The sequence below is a fragment of the Salvelinus alpinus genome, chromosome 25 (genome assembly GCF_045679555.1).
Source record: "Salvelinus alpinus chromosome 25, SLU_Salpinus.1, whole genome shotgun sequence".
In the NCBI taxonomy this organism is placed as follows: domain Eukaryota; kingdom Metazoa; phylum Chordata; class Actinopteri; order Salmoniformes; family Salmonidae; genus Salvelinus; species Salvelinus alpinus.
Genome location: NC_092110.1, coordinates 38,530,463 through 38,553,187, shown reverse-complemented (window position 1 = coordinate 38,553,187; position 22,725 = coordinate 38,530,463). Strand labels below are relative to the sequence as shown.

The 22,725-nt window shown below is 45.1% G+C and overlaps 1 protein-coding gene across 3 annotated transcripts in view; it reads left to right on the top strand.

Moving 5' to 3' along the window:
* Window positions 1-16,643, top strand: part of bahd1 (bromo adjacent homology domain containing 1) — a 29,367-nt gene extending 12,724 nt beyond the window's left edge. Inside the window, exons 1-7 of one of the 3 annotated variants that reach the window (XM_071366756.1) lie at window positions 2,338-2,803; window positions 5,706-7,255; window positions 11,439-11,776; window positions 12,040-12,199; window positions 12,559-12,638; window positions 14,169-14,260; window positions 14,422-16,643. In XM_071366756.1, coding sequence (XP_071222857.1) covers window positions 5,713-7,255; window positions 11,439-11,776; window positions 12,040-12,199; window positions 12,559-12,638; window positions 14,169-14,260; window positions 14,422-14,611 — 2,403 coding nt within the window. In that variant the 5' untranslated portion in view covers window positions 2,338-2,803; window positions 5,706-5,712 and the 3' untranslated portion in view covers window positions 14,612-16,643. Of the gene's footprint in view, window positions 1-2,337; window positions 2,804-5,705; window positions 7,256-11,438; window positions 11,777-12,039; window positions 12,200-12,558; window positions 12,639-14,168; window positions 14,261-14,421 lie in introns of those variants that run through there. The other 2 variants (XM_071366757.1, XM_071366755.1) reach the window with 2 other exon arrangements.
* The last annotated feature ends 6,082 nt before the right edge of the window (window positions 16,644-22,725 follow it).

The window sequence follows — 22,725 nt, the reverse complement described above, 5'->3', positions numbered from 1 at the left end:
GTCCCTCGCGGTTTCAGTCCATTTTCTTCCGCTTGGAGCTTAAAGAGCAACTGAATGTACCTATTCCGCATGTGTTTCTCTGTTGCTCACTAAGGAAAAATGTATTTCAGTCTTGGGGATGCAATTCAATGTGGCAGTTACTGATGTTTGTCCCCCATTAGACACCGTAGTAACAAAGCCAGTATCACTTCCTCAAAATAGTCGGAATGAATCGAAGTTAACTCAAGAAATCTGTAAATCATTCAGACATTTTTGCCAAAGAGGTTTTCAGTGGTGTAAAGTACTTAAGTTAAAATACTACTTACAGTAAATAGTTTTTTGGGGGTAAATGTACTTTACTTTACTATTCATATTTTTTTTACATCTTTTACTTGTCCGCAACATTCCAAAAGAAAATAATGTACTTTTTACTCCATAAATTTCCCCTGACAACCAAAAGTACTCATTACATTTCGAATGCTTAGCAGGACAGGAAAATTGTCAAATTCACACACTTTTAAAGAGACCATCCCTACTGCCTCTGATCTGGTGGACTCACTAAACACAAATGCTTCATTTGTAAATTATGTCTGAGTGTTGGAGTGTGCCCCTGGCTATCTGTATAATAAAAATACATTCTGTCATCTGGTTTGCTTAATATAAGGAATGTGAAATCATTTAGACTTTTACCCTTGATAATTAAGTATATTTCAAACCAAATTCTTTTCGACTCTTTTAACCCTCAAGTAAGTCCTGACGAACTCGCTGAATTTATGAACAAATTTATCCTATTTACACTTTGTAGTCAATTTTGACACAAAAATAAATGTTTCTGACTCATATTGATGACACATAGGCCACTTAGTATCAGTTGTTTATTTCCTTCATTCGCGCTTTAATGAACAGGTATGACTCATTCGCTTTAATGAACAGGTATGACTCATTCGCTTTAATGAACAGGTATGACTCATTCGCTTTAATGAACAGGTATGACTCATTCGCTTTAATGAACAGGTATGACTCATTCGCTTTAATGAACAGGTATGACTCATTCGCTTTAATGAACAGGTATGACTCATTCGCTTTAATGAACAGGTATGACTCATTCGCTTTAATGAACAGGTATGACTCATTCGCTTTAATGAACAGGTATGACTCATTCGCTTTAATGAACAGGTATGACTCATTTGAAGATATGAGGAAGATGTTTGTTGTTCATATTCAGAATAGGGGAATTGGTGCCTGATATTGTCCCATTAAAACTGGAGTCAGAATTAATCTATACTGTAATTAAAAACCATTGCACAAAGACATTGTTAAAGTTGGTTCCAGTCAGAAAGGAAAGGCTTAGGTGTTAAATATCATGCTAAGTGAGGAGCAAGTGCTCAGAATGCAATTTAGGTGCTGATTCAGTGTAGGGGGTCAAGCTCTCTGCTGTCTGTATTTAGCCGTTTTCATACTCCATTAAATCAGACATGAGGCCTTTTACAGCTGTTTATCATACACTACAAAACTGAATATTGATGAGACCAATTATGATTTACCCCAATAAGTGTGATTTTTGACATGATGCCAACATTATACTAAAATTACCATAAAGTTGTCTCAGCCTAAAATTATTAGCTCAACATTATACCATTTACTTGAAGTGTGAAAATATATCAGAGTTGCGTGGCTACCCAAACACCTAACTCCGGGCAAACGCTCGGCCACGCCCACGGACGTCAGTTTCTTTTCCACAATAAATCGGGATCCGAGTACCTCCCCGACTATTTCTAGAATGCAAACGCATTCTAACCATTCTGATTGATCCCAGAAACCGATGGGTTGGGCTAGATCCAGATTAAGTCATCATTGTCTTTGATACTTTGATTGGTTAGAGATGATCCAATCGCTGATTTACTTTGTATTGTACAACACCCCCCTCATTTTGACTTCACCACAAACGACTTCACCACAAACGACTTCAATGATGGCAGTCTCAGACTGAAGCATGCAGCGAAGATGGAGCAGTGAAATGATTCACTTCTGAGTCCTCAGGCAAATATAAGAGAGCCTTTATGTTTACTATGGTTGAGAAGAAAGCTATAATAACCTAGTGGATGTTCAGAATGTTATTCAAAGCAATAGGAGCAAAAGAGGCATGGATCTCATATAGGTTTAATGAGATCTATACTTTCATTGCAGGATATTGATTTGAAATGTATTTCACCGTTTTATTGTTTTGATAGGTGGACATTGGATAGCCTGAACTGAATTTGTTCCATCCCATGGAGGAAATAGACTTTGATTGGACAACCTAGATTTCAAAGACGCGCAATACCGTCGTTGTCATTGGTTTACATTTAGTTTGGAGATTTTCCGATTGGGGTTGATTCAAGGAAGACTTTGTAACAAAGTTTCCGCCTGATATTGATTTGTTTCATAGTCCAGGGCCCCGCAGTGTCGTGAAGCAGGTTTTTATTCATGCAGCAAGTTTTAATTGTCGGAGAAAACTTGATCGTTGAAGGTAGAACAGAGCGATATTGCAATTACTGGCAGTTCATTTTGACCTCGGTAAACTTCGATAATAGGAATCTTTTGAGAAAAATCGTAGCTCTTGGAACGATATTTTACTCGATGTCCCAGCGCAACAGCAGTCTCTTAATGCAGCGCATGGATTCTATCTCCAGCATGCTACTTCGGAAGTAGGTCACCGTTTTACCATGTCTCTATTGGGCGCTCGTTTTTTTTCTAAATTAAACGTCGACTCTGGTCATAATTTATAAAAAGGTGTAATCTGAATTAAGAGTGGACTCAAACCGACCGTCCATCTGGACCGAAGGTAAAATTGCATAGCGCATATACGTCATATTTAATGTAAATCCTAATTGAGTGCAAAATACGTAGTAATAACATGATTATAACCGCTTTATTAAGCTTAGTCAGTGACCATAGTTATTCCTCGTCTGCATCCACCTGAACCCCTACCTCTGATATTATACCACAGCCTGTCATCCTGTTAGAATATCCCATGTCGATGACGGAACTCAATAATTCAGAACAGATTCTGCCAATGCATTATCAATCTCATAATTTGGGTTTCTGGGCAGACCATAATGACTGCCTTAAAGTATGACATATTCGATTAGTAATAATGAACACCCATATGAGTTATTTAGTTAATCATAATGTGTGTTGCCGATCTCGTGGTTTTTATAGCCTCGTGCTCATCATGGTGATAAATGAATCTGATAAACCCGGACGGTGATAATACGGAACGCGATGATATGGATTCCATTGATTTTACGCCCTATGGGAATTGCACTGTAGCGTAAGGTCGCTTCCCTCACCATATCCATGGTATTTTGCCCCTCTCTCTCTCTCAGTATTATTTGAGTTTAGGGCAGGTTTTGTGGGTTACACGATGATACCTTTAGATTATTAGGCTATTCCTTATCCAGCAGTAGGCTATTTGTCACCATCCACTTGCAATGTGTTGGTCAATCATTGTGGCCAAACGGCAAATATTTCCCCAACACCAACTTTTGGTGTGATTGAAAGTAAAATAATTTTAAAAAGAAAGATAAAATATTATTTAGATGCTATAGGCCTAGCATAGAAATATATTTTTCTTACTCCAAGTTATTCAGTTTGACCCTTTCTCAATATAACGTGTCTGTAGAAAACAATGTGCTTCAGTTACACGTGATCCATTGCATAGCCTTCTGTCGTATCCCAATGAAGCAACTTGATTTGATATCCATAGACAGAAACGCAATGTGTGTCTCCTTCTGTTCTCTCGTTATCTGTAAATTAAATTAGTCTTTCTCGTGTATTACATTTCATGGTCCACAGGATATAATGGCCGACCAAATTGTGGGATGTTTGGAAGTGCAAGGCTAAAAATGCTTTGCAGAATCAAGTCGATTTACCGTTATTGTGCTTGTCATTTAAAACGTATGTCTGCTATAGAATAGGAAAATACGTAAGAAAGAACAAGCAATCCTGTATAGAGTTGGCTTGTTTTTAGAAGAACAATGACATTTTGATTTGGTTATGCTCTTAATACTTGTGGGGATTATTCTCTTCAACACATCTTAGTATTGATTTGTAAATTAAATGATCATAAACCTTTTTTTTTAAAGCAATATTACCAAAACCACAGGCTCTGTTTTTAAGTTATTTTTTTCTTCTTCTTGTCTTATCTTATTCTAATCTTGACTCTGTAGTGGGTTTGCAAAGGTTGCTATTTGTTTCTGAAAGATTGGAGGAAACCAGTGAAACGATATTGTGAAGATTAAAAGGACCAGACCTGTGTTCAGTTCAGTTTCTTTCAAATACTGCGCTTGATTGAGCTTGTTTGGCACAATGAACTCAATGGAATAGTTCCAAAAGTGCAAACCCCACTTATCTGGCACTCCAAAGCTCGTACCTGAGAGAACCCAGATCTGTAAGCCACTTGTGTTTGGTAGCAATCATGCATATGAGGCGGCAGGTAGCCTAGTGGTTAGAGTATTGTTCCAGTAACCGAAAGGTTTCTGGATCGAATCCCCGAGCTGACAAGGTAAAAATATGTCGTTCTGCCCCTGAACAAGACAGTTAACCCACTGTTCCCTGGTAGGCAGTCATTGTAAATAAGAATTTGTTCTTAACCGACTTGCCTAGTTAAATAAAGATTAAATAAAATGACTAAAAATGAGGCATAGAGACGGGGGTCTCCTGTACTTCTGTTCTAACTGATTTGTGGGAATAACAGAACTACATCAATAGGAAGGCAGACTGGGTTTCTGTAAGGTAGGGATGTTTATGTCTTGGATGTGTGAATAAAACCTCCTCCGTTCATGTCATAAGAATTTCCCACTGCCTCATGATATCAAACCAATGAATTGGGGGGGTGACTAGTTAGTTTAGAGTTATGGGGGTTTTCCCTCATTGATTTCAGTGGGTAGTAGTCACACCAACATTTGAATGGTTGCAGATTGATGATAGGCCCATTTTATGATATGTTCATAGTATGATAGAAGATGACGTGCCGTAAGAGAAAGCAAGTCATCAGAAGACTATGGGTCATTTCAGGTTTTAGGTTTTATTTCAGTGCAGCCAGTATTGGGAAAAACGACTTCAATCCGGGAGTCTTAGATATGAATGGCCAATGTGGAAAGTGGCGATTTTCCGATTTGTGAATGACAATCCACTCTTAGACATTATGACTAGAGTGTGATTGTATTTCCTGAGAGCTAAATGTTTATTGCAATGTATTCTGTGAGGATGTAGATAAAGTAGTATCTGAAGCTTGTTTGATGAATCACTTGGATCTGCACAATAGGATAAGGGCAAGATTTTGATTTCCTGGAAATATGACTGTGTGTGTGTGTGTGTGTGTGTGTGTGTGTGTGTGTGTGTGTGTGTGTGTGTGTGTGTGTGTGTGTGTGTGTGTGTGTGTGTGTGTGTGTGTGTGTGGTAATTCCTCCATCGATATGATCGTATGTCAGTCAGCAGCGGTATCTTTCTGACCTTGTTACTTTTTGAAACCCATATCCCCTCTGTGCTAACCGTTTCTACTACAGGTTTAATATGTGGTCAACCACATCAGTGTTTCAGCAGATAAAATATAGCTGTTTTTTATGGCCGTAATAAAAACTGTATTGAGCCAAACTTTCTTATTAAGGTATTCATCCACTGTCATGTCGGTTTTTGCAAAAAAAACTCTTCCCATGTATTGATTTCTTGGTCTCCTCCCCCAGGGTCTGTATGAAGGGATGTGATGACCCATGCAGATACCGCCCCAGTGACTCCTGGGAGCAGGTAGGTCTGCCACATGCGGAGGCCATGGTGGGGGGAGCCCGGCTAAAACTAAAAAGAGGGAGGCCCAAGGAGGTAAAGAGAGGCAGTGTGAAGGAGAGCAATGAACTGTGGGAAGAGGAGGAGGGCAGGAAGCTGGATCTATGCGAGGGGGACAGCCTCGACTGTCGAGTCCTTCTCACTCGTCTGGAGGCAAGCGGTGATGAGGACAAGGAGAGCTGCTTGGAAGCTCCAATAGAGACCAAAGAAGAAGGGAGCCATAGCCTGTTGCATGGAAGGACCAAGCCCTGCAAGTCTAGACAAAAGACCTGCAAAGCCTATCGGCTGGCGCCGGAACCAAACAATCAATCAAAAGTGTTATGCACATTACCTGTCGCGGAACCTCGCAGACGGAGGCTGGCCTCTCTCAACGCGGAGGCTGTGAATAGTCTGCTCTTATACAGAGAACATCCGCAAGGGTCCAGACTCGCAAATAAGCTACATTCCAATGGGAATCTGGCAAAGGATGCAATCATTTTGGGCCATAACACCCCAAGTGGTGCTAAGGTGGCAAAATCAGACATTTGTGGAACTGGAAGTTCCAAAAAATACCAAAAGGCTATGAAGATGGAGGATGTGGGTCTGCTGAGTCTGTACGGTCCCACCCCTCGGCGTCAGGCCAGCCTCAATGCGGCTGCTTTGCTCAAGATCACCAGCACCTCCTTCAAAGCCAAACACCGGGGGGCCAAGACCAACTGCAACCAGCTGAGTGGAGTAGTGAGGATCAAGCTAAAGAAACGACATCGTCATGAAGTCCATCACAGGCAATCCCAGGCCCAGCCGCAGCTGGTTCAGAGATGCTGTAATCTCTGTAAAAGGGAATACTTCCACCCAGAACCCCAGTGGGAGGGGACCACAGGGGGTAATGGCTCCATCAGATCTGACTTCCAGTGTGGATCCTTGCTTGGCTACCCGATGAAGTCTGTGGTGGAGCCAGTCGAGACCCAGGCGACTCCTCCTTTCTGCTGCTGCTCCCAGGAAAGGTCGGGGGAGTACTGCCGCCGACTGGCCCTGTTCCTTGGCCAAAAGAGCTTCGGTGACGACGAACTTGAGGAGCATTCGCTCTCCAAGGGCTACCTCCTCTCTCCCCATTCCCTTGCCCACCCACATGCCCTGACCATAGGCCCCCACCCTTACCCATGTTTCTCAGGCTATTATGTCCACTTTGCCCACCGCGAGACCTCCTCTACCCTCATGACCTCCATGAGCTCCAGCCCCATGCCCTACCCACCCTCTTCTGTGGCTTCCATCACGTTGTGCCCTGGTGGGGTCCAGAGTCCCAAGCTGCTGTCCCCGACCGGCTCCCACCCCTCAGGAATCGCCCACCCGGTCTACTGCTATGGAGAACCCTGCAGAATCAGTCGCTACCCCTACAGAGCAGTAACAACCCTCGCCAGCAGGGGGTGCTGCTATAATGCAGGTTGCTCCAGCTGCAGCCATAACATCAAGATGGGTAAGAGAAGGCAGAAATGCCTATATATATGTAGTAATAATGATGTGAATGGGTCATGATGATTGCAGAGTGTTAACCGCATATTTGAGATGGCTCAGTGACCTTTTTTAGTCGATCAGTCAAATCAGCAACAATCTGCAGAGAAAATTCTCATGTTTTTACTTTTTTAGAATACAGAGAATCAGAAATGTCACAGGTGAGGCAAGAATCTAAAGTTTTCAAGAACGTTGTTTAGTTGTGTTCTAGGATTAGGTGTTCTAGGATTAGGTCTTCTAGAGTTAGGATTAGGTGTTCTAGGGATTCATTCAGTGGCATTCAAAGCCTGGTAGGGTTTAAATCCACAGTCCTGAGCTGAACTTTGTTTCTTTATCCCTGCCCGCCACTCTCCCTGCCCGCCACTCTCCCTGCCCGCTACTCTCCCTGCCCGCCACTCTCCCTGCCCGCCACTCTCCCTGCCCGCTACTCTCCCTGCCCGCCACTCTCCCTGCCCGCCACTCTCCCTGCCCGCCACTCTCCCTGCCCGCCACTCTCCCTGCCCGCCACTCTCCCTGCCCGCCACTCTCCCTGCCCGCCACTCTCCCTGCCCGCCACTCTCCCTGCCCGCTACTCTCCCTGCCCGCCACTCTCCCTGCCCGCCACTCTCCCTGCCCGCCACTCTCCCTGCCCGCCACTCTCCCTGCCCGCTACTCTCCCTGCCCGCTACTCTCCCTGCCCGCTACTCTCCCTGCCCGCTACTCTCCCTGCCCGCCACTCTCCCTGCCCGCCACTCTCCCTGCCCGATTTTTTATGATGGAATATCTACATAGGCGTACAGAGGCCCATTATCAGTAACCATCACTCCTGTGTTCCAATGGCACGTTGTGTTAGCTAATCCAAGTTGATCATTTTAAAAGGCTAATTGATCATTAGAAAACCCTTTTGCAATTATATTAGCAGAGCTGAAAACTGTTGTTCTGATTAAAGAAGCAATAAAACTGGCCTTCTTTAGACTAGTTGAGTATCTGGAGCATCAGCATTTGTGGGTTCGATTACAGGCTCAAAATGGCCAATTAACTTTCTTCTGAAACTCGTCAGTCTATTCTTGTTCTGAGAAATGAAGGCTATTCCATGCGAGAAATTGCCAAGAAACTGAAGATCTTGTACAACGCTGTGTACTACTCCCTTCACAGAACAGCGCAAACTGTCTCTAACCAGAATAGATAGAGGAGTGGGATGCCCCAGTGCATAACTGAGCAAGAGGACAAGTACATTAGTGTCTAGTTTGAGAAACAGACGCCTCACAAGTCCTCAACTGGCAGCTTCATTAAACAGTATTCGCAAAGCACCAGTCTCAACGTCAACAGTGAAGAGGCAACTCTGGGATGCTGGCCTTCTAGGCAGAGTTCCTCTGTCCAGTGTCTGTGTTCTTTTGCCCATCTTAAACTTTTTATTTTTATTGGCCAGTCTGAGATATGGCTTTTTCTTTGCAATTCTGCCTAGAAGGCCAGCATCCCGGAGTCGCCTCTTCACTGTTGGCGTTGAGACTGGTGTTTTGCGGGTACATGTGGAATCATTTCAGCCTGTCTTGTGTGTTCAGTATCGAGCTCTGCTATAAAGATTAACAAACCATATATATATATATATATACACACACACACACACACACACACACACACACACACACACACACACACACACACACACACACACACACACACAGAAGACAGACTGAAATGATTCCACATGTCATTTCAGCCAGGAGTCCCATAGCCCCTTTAGGGTACTTGAGTCACTGCCTCCGGAGCAGTGGATGACGACAGAACAGGGCCACTCTTACTGAGGGAATTTGTTCTCAGCTGGTCTGTGGTCAGATCGTATTTGTCGGGGACCACAGCAGCACTCCTGACTTCATTTAAGTATGCTGATTGCAGATCAAGATGGCGTGTCGTTGCCTAGCCCGCTCAGAGGCACTATTAGCTGAGGTAAATTGGTATTTGACAATGTCTTGTTGCCTCTGTTGAGCTGCCTGCTTTGATGTGACACATAAATTGACCCTTTTCCCCAGAGAAGTGACGGAGACTTCTTTTTTTATTTTTTATTTCCTACTACCACAAGCTATCCGATTGCGAGAGTCTATTATAATGTGACATTTGTTGTATCATCCTAGCTGGCCTTAATGTTCAGGTGAACCTGCACTACTCTAGTGTGGTGGGTTGATTCCTTTGGGGTTTTCAAAGACTCCACACACACTCCTACATTACATTACAGCGTCTCCACTACCATTGTGTACAGGGCCAATCATGCATCAGCTGATGGAACACTAGTGGTAAATGAGTGCTGACTGAGATGATGGGAGGCAAGTAACATAAATGCTATAATAAAAAATTAAAAATATATATAAGTAAAATATTTGCATAATAGGTGGCTAAACGCTATTCACTAAAAAAACGTCTCTCCAATGCATCACTATTACAGTATCATAATTATTACATTATTCCAGAAGGTTCAGTTGTGTCAAGTCAGATAACAGAAAGATTTGAACATATAGACAGCAACATTAACACATAATGTATACAAATGCTGAAAAGGTATATACAAGATAAAATGTAAGTCACAGCCATCAATTTTCATTTCAAAGCCGTACTGATGCCTGTACAAAACTTTTAGCAGCTCTGTTGGTTCGCTCCCTGAAGGCAGTGCTGCATATTGGCTGATTATTTTATTACCCCTTTTTACTTGTGCTCTCTTTGTAAATGTCTCCGAGAGCCTTTTGCTTGTACAGATGTATGTTCCCTCCCTCTGATCACACTCAATATCCTTTACCAGCTCTCTGATTCCACACTGCCTGTCAGGGGTCCATCAGGCCACAACAAATGGCCATCTCTGCTACTCTGATGTGCATTTGTGGCCAGCCCTGTGGCCAGCCCTGTGGCCAGCCCTGTGGCCAGCCCTGTGGCCAGCCCTGTGGCCAGCCCTGTGGCCAGCCCTGTGGCCAGCCCTGTGGCCAGCCCTGTGACTCACAGCTACAATTAAGACAGAGGATACAGAATGTGTTCTTGTCTCTACTGCACGCAGCGTCACTGTTTCTATATCAGTGACGCTGAAACGGAGTGGCCCCTGGCAGGAAAGGAGAGGATGAATGTGAAGCAGAGTGGCCCCTGGCAGGAAAGGAGAGGATGAATGTGAAGCAGAGTGGCCCCTGGCAGGAAAGGAGAGGATGAATGTTAAGCAGAGTGGCCCCTGGCAGGAAAGGAGAGGATGAATGTGAAGCAGAGTGGCCCCTGGCAGGAAAGGAGAGGATGAATGTTAAGCAGAGTGGCCCCTGGCAGGAAAGGAGAGGATGAATGTTAAGCAGAGTGGCCCCTGGCAGGAAAGGAGAGGATGAATGTGAAGCAGAGTGGCCCCTGGCAGGAAAGGAGAGGATGAATGTGAAGCAGAGTGGCCCCTGGCAGGAAAGGAGAGGATGAATGTTAAGCAGAGTGGCCCCTGGCAGGAAAGGAGAGGATGAATGTGAAGCAGAGTGGCCCCTGGCAGGAAAGGAGAGGATGAATGTTAAGCAGAGTGGCCCCTGGCAGGAAAGGAGAGGATGAATGTTAAGCAGAGTGGCCCCTGGCAGGAAAGGAGAGGATGAATGTGAAGCAGAGTGGCCCCTGGCAGGAAAGGAGAGGATGAATGTGAAGCAGAGTGGCCCCTGGCAGGAAAGGAGAGGATGAATGTGAAGCAGAGTGGCCCCTGGCAGGAAAGGAGAGGATGAATGTTAAGCAGAGTGGCCCCTGGCAGGAAAGGAGAGGATGAATGTTAAGCAGAGTGGCCCCTGGCAGGAAAGGAGAGGATGAATGTGAAGCAGAGTGGCCCCTGGCAGGAAAGGAGAGGATGAATGTGAAGCAGAGTGGCCCCTGGCAGGAAAGGAGAGGATGAATGTTAAGCAGAGTGGCCCCTGGCAGGAAAGGAGAGGATGAATGTGAAGCAGAGTGGCCCCTGGCAGGAAAGGAGAGGATGAATGTGAAGCAGAGTGGCCCCTGGCAGGAAAGGAGAGGATGAATGTGAAGCAGAGTGGCCCCTGGCAGGAAAGGAGAGGATGAATGTGAAGCAGAGTGGCCCCTGGCAGGAAAGGAGAGGATGAATGTGAAGTAAGATGTGCTGGTGAGTGTGAGTTTAAGAGACTGATTACTCCAGTGTTTGACTGTTCCACTTTTCCCCACAGAAGACTACTCCTCGCCTTTGGAGGACCACAGCCCCCCCTCTGCCCCAGTTTCCCCCACACAAGGCTGCCTTGCCACCGCCAGCGCTCCCCCAGCTGGCCAATCAGTGCCCCGCCTCCAGAACCCTCTACCGGTCCCCAGCCAATCGAGGATTCCGCTGCAAGTGACCCGGGAGTGTCCTCAGAGTGCAAAGGTCCGTGGTGACTCCCATATTCAAGACAAGCATCAGCTGGGGCCTGCCGTCAGCAGAGCTGCCAAGCAGCAGAGGATCACCCGTCGCCGGGCAACCAATGGCTGGCTGCCCGTGGGCGTGCCCTTCGAGAAGGAGGTTTTCACTGTGGTATGTGTCGCTGTGTGTTAAGAGATACTGGTTGTACCTTTTCAGGTAGCTAACTGAGGCTACAGAATATTAGAATTTCCTCTAAAGGAAAACTTAGTCTGTATGCATTACCATCCACTCTTACTTCTGTGCTAAAAACAATGCTAATAACCGGGTGATTAGCATGTGCTAATAACAATTCTAATAAGCGGGTGATTAGCGTGTGCTAACAACAATGCTAATAGTATGTACCAACAACAATGACATATTGACTATGTTTCCAGGGGGAAGAGACGACAGTGTTGCGCAAATGTTTCGAAGGAGTACAGCGAGACGAGGAGGTCATTCGGGTTCGAGACACAGTCCTGCTGCGCTCCGGTACCAGGAAGAAGTCTCTGCCCTACGTAGCCAAAATCTCAGCCCTGTGGAAGGACCCCGAATCAGGTGAAGTTCTGCCTCTTTCACATATAGCTGAACTGATACAGATGGATGAAAAATAAAACTATAGCCGTGTTTAAAAAAACACTTCAAGTAGTGTTGGTTTTGTTTTAAATACTTGGTCGGCACTCAAGTGAGCTTGCCTGGCAACTGATGGAGCAGTATGAAAAAGTACAAAACCTGCCCATCTGGCATTCCAGTCAGCAATCAAACGCTCTGTTTGCCACAAACTTTTGTAGAATGTGACAAAGTTTAAATGATTATGGATGGGCTCCCTACACATCACATCAAATGTTCAATTCGATACAACGTTAGTAATCCTCTTCTCACTCTGAAAATGGCACTCACTGTCTGTGTGTCCTCAGGAGAGATGATGATGAGCCTGTTTTGGTTCTACCGCCCAGAACACACACAGGGGGGACGCAATCCCAACACACACTGTGAGGTGAGTTCTCCAGAAAGCCCAGTTCACACTGTGAGGTGAATTCTGTGGAAAGCCCAGTTCACATGGTGAGGTGAGTTCACCAGAAAGCCCAGTTCACACTGTGAGGTGAGTTCTCCAGAAAGCCCAGTTCACACGGTGAGGTGAGTTCTGTGGAAAGCCCAGTTCACATGGTGAGGTGAGTTCACCAGAAAGCCCAGTTCACATGGTGAGGTGAGTTCACCAGAAAGCCCAGTTCACACTGTGAGGTGAGTTCTCCAGAAAGCCCAGTTCACACGGTGAGGTGAGTTCTGTGGAAAGCCCAGTTCACACGGTGAGGTGAGTTCTGTGGAAAGCCCAGTTCACACTGTGAGGTGAGTTCTCTGGAAAGCCCAGTTCATACTGTGAGGTGAGTTCTCCAGAAAGCCCAGTTCTCACTGTGGCTGCCATCTACAATGTCTGTGCAGACTCAGCCTGGGAAAAGAGATGGCAAACACATTGTTTCCGTTTAATTATGTATTTCCTGGAGAAATAGGCTGTACAGGCTTCCCGTTGTCAATATCCCCCAGGAACAAACACACTTTGTTCACCCAGGCTATGAATAATAAACAGCAGCCTTATTCACAATGCTCTGCGAGAGAAAGTTGGGGCGTGTTCAGAAGGGAGAAAACGTTTTGAAACCGGGAGGCACTAGCTGAACTCGTCCAATTAAAAAAACTGATTTTTATTACGGTTGTAAAATGTTTTACTACAGTGTGCTCTGCTGAATACCCTGGGCTTTGAGAAGACCAAAGCTACTGCTCTGCTTTACAGAAGTCTCTGAAAGGATAACCAGCTAGGATTAAATCAAAACTTAGACTGCACCATTTTTTAAATTCCCATGACTGGGTGATTTCCAGATGGGGAAGTGGGTTGAAAAGGACTATACAGACTTTTCTGATGTGCAAACTGATATTTTAGAGTTGGTTATTAAGGGTTTGGTTAAGGGTCAATTTTAGATTTTGGCTAGTCAGTTTGCACATCAGAAAAGTCTGTGTAGACCTTCCCAAGTGGGTCTTGATGATGATGATGATGATGATGATGTCAGACATACGTAGTTAGTGGATCGTTCAGAAATTACATATTTTTATATATGTAAATACAGTATGTTAAATCGCTGAACTATCCCTTTACGCTGCTGCTTCTCTCTGTTTATTATCTATGCATAGTCACTTTAACTCTACCTACATGTACATATTACCTCAATTACCTCGACTAACCGGTGCCCCCGCACATTGACTCTGTACCAGTACCCCCTGTATATAGCCTCGCTACTGTTATTTTACTGCTGCTCTTTAATTATTTGTATCTTTTACTTTTATCTATTTTTTACTTAACACTTATTTTTTCTTAAAACTGCATTGTTGGTTTTTAAGGGCTTGTAAGTAAGAATTTCACTGTAAGGTCTCCCTACACCTGTTGTATTTGGCGCATGTGATAAATAACATTTGATTTGTTTTGGTTCATGAGATTCATACAGTTTTCTCCCCTCTTGTCACCCAACTTCATTTCCAGAATGAAATTTTTGCATCTCGGCATCAGGATGAAAACAGTGTGGCCTGCATTGAAGACAAGTGCTACGTGTTGACGTTAGCACAGTACTGTAGGTAAGGTCTGTTCATCTCTGATGGGAGATGGGGTGTGACAATGAATAGCATGTGGGAGACACAAGATGTTGAGTGGATTGTATTACATTTTATTTGTTGCATTGTATTTGTTCACTTATTTGCGCAGTCTTTTTGACATGTCCTTCGGCTTGGTGTTTCAGATATTGTGCCTTGGTGACTCGTCAGGGGGAGGATCTCCCTGAACGTGCCACCAGAGTGGTGCCGCCTTCTGTCGAATACGCCGTCCCTGCCCACTGCTGTGTGCCAACGGACATCGACCCCGACCTGGTGTTCATGTGTCGCCACGTCTACGACTTCCGCTATGGACGCATCCTGAAGAATCTGCAGTAGCACTTGTGAGGATGGGGGTGGAACGGAGGAATCTTAAACAGTGAAAGAGAAAAGACAGGATTTTTGAGACCGACCAAGCCACTCTGTTTTGAAAGGAGTGGAAGATGTTGACAGTTTTAGGCTGAGGAAGTCTCTAAGTCTGGAAGTGCTTTTGCCCAATGTCTCTATCTCTCACTCTGAGGGATTTGCAAAGGGTCACACTTGGTCAAAGAGGAAATGTGTTTTATCATCCCGAGCACAAATCCCCTTTAATAAAACTGATTTGCCAAATTATAATTTTATTTTTGCATCGTCCCATGACTTTGCCTGTATCTATGTGGGTTATTAGTTACGTTGTGTGGGCAGATGGTATCAGTTAAGACTTGTTTTGTATTTAATGGGATGACTCATAAATTAGATGGTGGCTTAACATATTTATCTGTAGTGATTTAGTCTTGAGTTTAAGGTTTAATTGGCTTAAGTGCAGAGAAATATTTATTTCTATATGGAGAAATTTTTTATTTATTTTTTAAAGTAATTTAAGAGTGCATTATTTAGTATTTTCAAAGCAAGGAAGGCGAGATAATTATCATTCCTAAGTAGAAATGATCCAGGCGTTCGCCAAACACTAACTCTCTGTCTGCACTGTCTTAGAGGTAAAGTACCAGTGAATCCCAAACCAGCCTCTCGCCTATACCTCAGCCCTACCAATTCATGGCTCTACGTAGTCACGTGTTGCTGACAAAACTCCCAGAGTGGCGACGGGATTAAATAAACCCATTAACTTCGGGACACAGTCTTGACTTGAATTATGCAATTCATGTATGACATTTAAATAATATGAGCATGAAATTCAAAATTAATTGTCATTTTACAAGATATAAATCAGACACAACAAATGCTCCATTCTTTTAATGAAATTGTACAAAATATATTGCGTGACATGTTGGAATAGCTCTTTGCTTTGGAACCGGCACCTTTGCTGGCTCGGTCGAAGTGGCTATCAAAGGGGCTGATCATTTTCACACCCTCAGCTTTGGGACACTTGTTCATATGAAGGAGGTGCGCGTGAAAGCGCAAATGGAGGGCTGAGGGGTGAGGGGAAGGGACTGTTTTGGGATTCAGCATGAGAATGACCAATGATTCAACCGGGCCACCCCCACGATAGTTGTTTGTCCCTAATACCCTGCCTTGAATTGACCAATGAACGGGGGTTTGAACACAACACCCACACTGCCATTACCCATAATAACTTGCCTTACATCCCGCCGGTTGACATCTAGGATGCAAGCTCCAATACGTTCAGTTCACACCTCACCAAAAAACCTGCCTTCCATCTAAACCAAGGTTGCCAGTGAGTGGAGCTACAGTTCAGTACAAGCCCCTTCCCATGTTACTGTGCACTAGTCCATGTTCCATTATGAGATCATCCACTGTGTCCTTAAACTGAAAATGCTACTGATTCGTTAACATGGAAGTCACACTGTGGATTCATCTACATGTGTCTTTGCTTAGAACAGAGGGAATCAAAGTTTGATATCACAGTTCCTGGAAAAGCTTCCTGTCTGATCAACACACATATACACACACACCGGCTTCTAAGATGTATCTCGATGTATAGGGCACAAGCCATAGGAGTACCCTCTTACACGCTCAAGTCCTTCTTATGTCCAATCAAGATGTGATCGATTTTTCTTACATTGACTGTTGTGCCTGCCTGTCTCGGTGGACTCGGTGTCCAATAACTTTCCATGAAAAGTAGGCCAAGATTATTGATATTTTTTGTCATTTTTAAATGCCTTTTTTCATTAAATTCTGTTAATTGCTAAGAAATGTATGTACCAAAAAGGGTATAGAATGGGTGTAAAATGTCCCATTCAACTCATTCCCCGGTGTAGAAAACTCTCAATTACAAGTTTCTTTGTTCTTTTGTGCTTATGTTCCGAGTTTTAGAGGCTCTGGGAATTCTGGGAAAGGATATTCATAGCACAGTGTTTGTATTATTTAACATGTAATATACAAATATTTGAATGGAATAAATAATTAGTTTTAACCCAAGAGTCTCATTTGATGATGTTGCAAAGTCAACAGGGCAAATCTTTACATAAGTTCTTCTTCCTCTTTTTCTCCCCCCACTTTAAAATATATATATAAGTTTGTGTAATTTCCTTCTGGTCCTGTAAGGTGGGTGAGCTGTTGCTAGGAACAGGCTGAGAAGTGTACTAAGAACAACCCACCACAAGGTGTCATACTAGTTCATCTCTCATTGTTTAATTTAACATCATTCTGTCTTCTGACAAATTTTATTTATTTATTTTTTATTTTACCTTTATTTAACTAGGCAAGTCAGTTAAGAACAAATTCTTATTTTCAATGACAGCCTAGGAACAGTGGGTTAACTGCCTGTTCAGGGGCAGAACGACAGATTTGTACCTTGTCAGCTCGGGGATTTGAACTTGCAACCTTTCGGTTACTAGTCCAACGCTCTAACCACTAGGCTACCCTGCCGCCCCGGATACAAATACAATATTGATGTCTCCATGGGCCGTATGCATCAAGCAGCTCGGAGTAGGATCAGTTGTGTCTTTTTTAGAACACAATTCATTTTGATTACATGGACAGTGAGACCTGATCCTAGATCAGCACTCCTACCCAGAGACACTTGATACCCACAGACCCACAAGTTCTTTCATATTGATCCTCCAATCCAATAAATATTTGAACAATATGATAAAAGATATTTAATTGTTGACCTTTCACAGTTTCCTCACATGACTCCGCTTTTTACCGAAACAGTGGCGGGGAGGCAATCGGTAATCGTTTCAACTGTGGGATTGCCCCTTTAGTAAGGCATGATAATGTGCCGGAAATACAGACGTGACGTAGAGACGCTATGAGGAGTGTGAAGAGCAGACAAAGACATCTGTTTTTGGCCCACTACTCCCAAGTCTGCGCCAAACCCATCCTTAACTAGAAAACATGGATCCACCTCTCCTTGTGAATTAATGGAGGCCATTCATGTCTTCTTGTTGAGTGGATCAGGAGATGGGGGTGTCAAGGAGATAGAGATGTGTGGCGTCTTTCATCCAATACAGTAATTAGGCGTGTCATGCATATTCATGAGGCTCTCTTACCACTCAATCAGCTTCTGGGTTTTGAATACCATGGTACATTTGCATGTCTAACAGCATGCATGTTTGATGTTTGATAAAAGCTTATGAAGGGTAAACTTCTTAGTTTTATCCCCCTTGTAACTGTAATTGACCCAAACTCTACAACATCTGTGCACTGAAACATACGGCAGACAGAAGTCCATTTGCACTAGGGACCTTGTAAAAGTGTATCTCTACAGCAGCTTGCGGAGGTATAAGTGGAAATACACACACACACACGTGGACACACACACACGTGGACACACACACACACACACACACGTGGACACAAACATACACGTTGACACACACACACATACACGCGTGGACACACACACGCACGTGGACACACACACACACACACGCGTTGACACACACGCGTGGACACACATGGATAAATACACGTGGATACACACACACACGTTGACACACGTGAGAGAACACACATGCATACAACTACACCCAAGGCAATAGATGAATAAGGGAAGGAACTGTAAGAAGCTTACCCTTCATAAGCTTTTATCAAACAAACACGCACAAATACATGCACACACACACGCAAAACAGTAGATAAATACACCTGAATACACTTAGAAAATGGAGTGCACCTGCAAAGTCACTCATCCCATTTTCAGCTGTCCATAAGATTTTCAATTTAGAGTTCTTCGCTTTTCTTAACAAAAAACATTAGTGCATCAATTTAATTTGTTTGTGACTTCAAGCTCCTGTTGTTTACGGATGTTCTTCCGTCTAATTCAAGGTCTCGGTGTAATATTGTTTTTCTGTATTTTGAGACATGTAATTTTCTTGTTATGTCAATTTGGTCTATAAACAAAGGCTGGTGGAATCCATTTCCCATTTCCTCTTAACCTCAAAGGTACCAGAGCAGATTGCTTAGTTCTTGTTGCTGGCGGAGTCAAAAGGGCAGCACATTATGTTCTTAGCAATCATTTATGAATGGGTAACCGCAGAGGAAGCAATTATTAAGCTTTTATTAATGTTTGTTTTTGTCTTGAAAGTCAATGGCATTCCTTCTATAGAGATGTGGCGGGAGCGAATGTGGATATGCTAGGACATAACCAGAACCAGACCAATTCTAAGTCTTTTGACCAATCAGTATTGCCAATATTTGGGAAAAAGATCAGAATTGGACTGCCTGTGTAAACACAGTCATCGGAAAGTAAGTCAAATGATGTGACCTGTAGAAATGTATTTGTCCACCCTAGGGTATGTGGTATAGGCTACCAGTCTTTGAATGTGTCTCATAATGACAGCTCTATAATAAAAGGGTTGGTGTGAGATCCTTCATACCATTTCAGACTAGATTAACTGCCTCCATGAGTTTCTTTTCACAAACAATCCAGACTTGGCGGGAAGTGGTAAGAGCAGGATAGGGAATTGTCCCAGTGTTAGGCTGTGGGTAACTGGTGCATGGAATCAGGCTCAGGAGAGTAGAGATGAGTGTACAAGGTAATTATTTCCACGAACAGCACCAGTATAAAACAAATTCTAAAGGTGTCAGGTTTTGGCCAGGACTATTATGGTTTTGGTCACTAGATGTCCCCATTGCACCTTTTTTGTACCTTTTGTTTTTCTTGCTCTAATTATTGTTTGCACCTGTAAGTCATTCCCTTGTTAGTATTTAAACCCTGTGTGTTCCTCAGTTCCTTGCTCAGTGTTTGTATGTTAGCACCCAGCCTCAGCCTTTGTGAACATATATTCTCTAGTTGGATTTTCCAGAGGTTCTCTGGTTTTGTTCTTGTTTATTTTTTGATTAGTCTTTTGAGGTTTGTTTTTTCCCTGCTGTTCTTACCACTTTGTGGATTTATAATTTTGGCCTGAAGATTTTTCCTTTATTAAACCTCCATCTCTAGTACTGCTGTGTCTGCCTCATCTTCTGGGTTCTGCCAATTATTAGTGACTGTTTCTCGCACCGGGTCCTGACAGAAACACTGAGCCATTAATATGAACCCAGAGGCAGCCAGTACCCAGGACTTTTTTCCCATGCTGTCCCACCACGAGGGGACTGTCCAACGTCACGAAGCTGCTCTGGTTCAGCAAGAGGCCTTACTGGCTGGACATTCTCAACTTCTGTCGGAGATGATGACTTCCATAAAGCAGATTTCTGATCAACTTTCTCCTGCAACCGCTTCTGCTCCAGTTCATCAGATTCAAGTGCCCGTGGCAGTTAACCCCCTGGCTGAACCTCGTCTGCCGCCTCCCCAACGGTTCTCAGGTGATCCGAGTGTTTGTAAGGGGTTTTTCACCCAATGTTCTCTCTCCTTCGAGCTGCAACCCTCGTCGTTTCCCACCGACCGGTCCAAGATAGCATATATCATCACCCTGCTGTCGGAAAAAGCCCTAGCCTGGGCTACTGCTGTGTGGGATGCCCAAAGTCCCTGCTGTGCCAGCTACTCTACCTTTGCTGAAGAATTCAAGCGAGTGTTTCAAGGTCCTACCAGCGGTCCTGACTCAGCCAAACAGCTCCTGACTCTCCGCCAAGGTCGGCGCAGCGTGACGGACTATGCCATCCAGTTCCACACGGTGGCAGCAGCGAGTGGCTGGAACGACGAGGCGCTCACAGTGTGTTTTTTGAAGGGTCTTTCCGACACCATCCAGGATGAACTGGCCACTCGGGAACCACCAGACAACCTCGAGTCCCTGATCAAGTTGGCTTCACGCATAGACCAGCGTCTGAGAGAGAGAGAGCTCAACCGTAGATCTCTCACCCTAGCTCCTATCGGTCCCAGCTCCGAGTCTCCACCTTTATCCTCGCTGACTCCACCGGAACCCATGCAGGTTGGACGCATATCCCAGGCTGAGAGAGACCGCCGGATGAGGGAGCGATGCTGTCTATATTGCGGCAAACCGGGCCATTTCCTCTCCACGTGTCCCGGGCTCCAGGGAAAACGCACTCTCCCGTGCAGGCCTGGGAGGACTGTAACGGGAAACATAACCTCCTCCCATCCATCCAACTCCCGCCTGCTCATTCCAGTTACCCTTTCCTGGGACAACCACGAGCTTCCCCTTCAAGCCTTGGTAGACTCTGGAGCCGCAGGTAACTTCATGGATGGTGTCTGGGCGAAGGAGAATGGCGTTCCCTCTGAACCTCTAAGTGACCCCATAAGGGTTACTACGTTGGATGGAAGCCCTTTGGGATCTGGACTTGTCACTCGTGTCACTACCCCCTTGCGACTTTCAGTTTCCCAACACCAGGAAGTGATGAACTTTCATCTGACCTCGTGTTCCGAGTTCCCTCTCGTCCTTGGATACCCCTGGCTTCACAGCAATAACCCTCACATCGACTGGTCTGTGGGCACTATCAAGCAGTGGGGTCCTACGTGCCAAGCCACTTGTATCTTCCCAAGTTCCCCGAGTTCCCCTCCCGAGTCTCTAGAATCCATCGACCTGTCCCGAGTTCCCGAGTGTTACCATGACCTCAAACCGGTATTTAGCAAACAGAGGGCCACCAAACTACCACCCCATAGACCTTACGATTGCCCCATCGACCTGTTTCCGGGCACCTGCCCCCCCAGGGGTCGGATCTTTTCCCTATCTCCTCCCGAACGAGCTGCTATGGATACCTACATCAAGGACTCTCTGGCAGCAGGCCTCATGCGTCCATCCACCTCACCGGCGGGAGCAGGGTTTTTCTTTGTGGCCAAAAAAGACGGGGGATTACGTCCTTGCATCGACTACCGGGGACTTAATGCCATAACCGTCCGTAACCGCTACCCGCTACCCCTTATGGCCACAGCCTTTGAGCTGCTCCAGGAAGCAGTGGTCTTCACTAAGCTTGACCTGCGGAACGCATACCATCTTGTGCGGATCAAACCCGGTGACGAGTGAAAGACCGCTTTCAACACGCCTACTGGTCACTACGAATACTTGGTGATGCCCTTCGGCCTGACCAACGCCCCGACTGTGTTCCAAGCGCTCATAAACGATGTGGGGGATCGTGAACTCCTAGCGGTTAAGATGGCATTGAAGGAATGGAGACACTGGCTCGAGGGGGCTTCTCAACCGTTTCAAGTGCTTACGGACCACAAAAATCTGGAGTATATCCAGCAGGCGAAGCGGTTGAATTCCAGACAAGCTCGATGGTCTCTTTTCTTCAGCCGATTCCAGTTTATCCTCACCTATAGACCCGGGTCGAAGAATCTCAAACCGGACGCCTTGTCACGAATCTACTCTCCTGCCATTCGAGAAGATACTGACATGACTGTCCTTCCGGCCGCTAAGATCGTGGCTCCGATCTCGTGGCAAGTGGAGGATACCGTGAAACAAGCTCAAGCCATCGAACCGGGCCCTGGAGGAGGTCCTGCTAATCGGTTGTTTGTTCCCAAGGCAGCAAGGTCCCAAGTCCTTCTGTGGGGGCACTCCTCTCGCCTCACCTGTCACCCGGGCGTAGGTCGCACCTTGGAGTTCATCCAGCGTAAGTTCTGGTGGCCCACCATAAAAGAAGACGTTGCCACTTTCGTCAAGGCCTGTCCCGTGTGCTGCCAGGGCAAATCTTCTCACCTCCGCCCTCAAGGACTCCTTCACCCTTTATCTATTCCCCACCGACCCTGGTCCCATATCTCATTGGACTTTATTACTGGCCTTCCTCCGTCCCATGGTAATACTACTATCCTAGTCATCATCGACAGGTTTTCTAAGGCGGCCAGGTTCGTTCCCTTGACTAAGTTACCTTCTGCCAAGGAAACGGCTGAGTTGGTGATTAACCATGTGTTCCGAGTCTTCGGCATTCCGCAAGATATGGTTTCCGACAGAGGTCCCCAGTTCGCCTCAAGGTTTTGGAAGGCCTTCTGCCAACTCATAGGGGCCACTGCCAGTCTATCTTCAGGGTACCATCCGGAGTCCAATGGCCAAACCGAGAGAATGAATCAAGAGCTGGAAACCACCCTCAGATGTATGGTCTCCAACAACCCGTCCACATGGTCGTCCTTCATGGTTTGGGCAGGGGTACGCGCACAACACCTT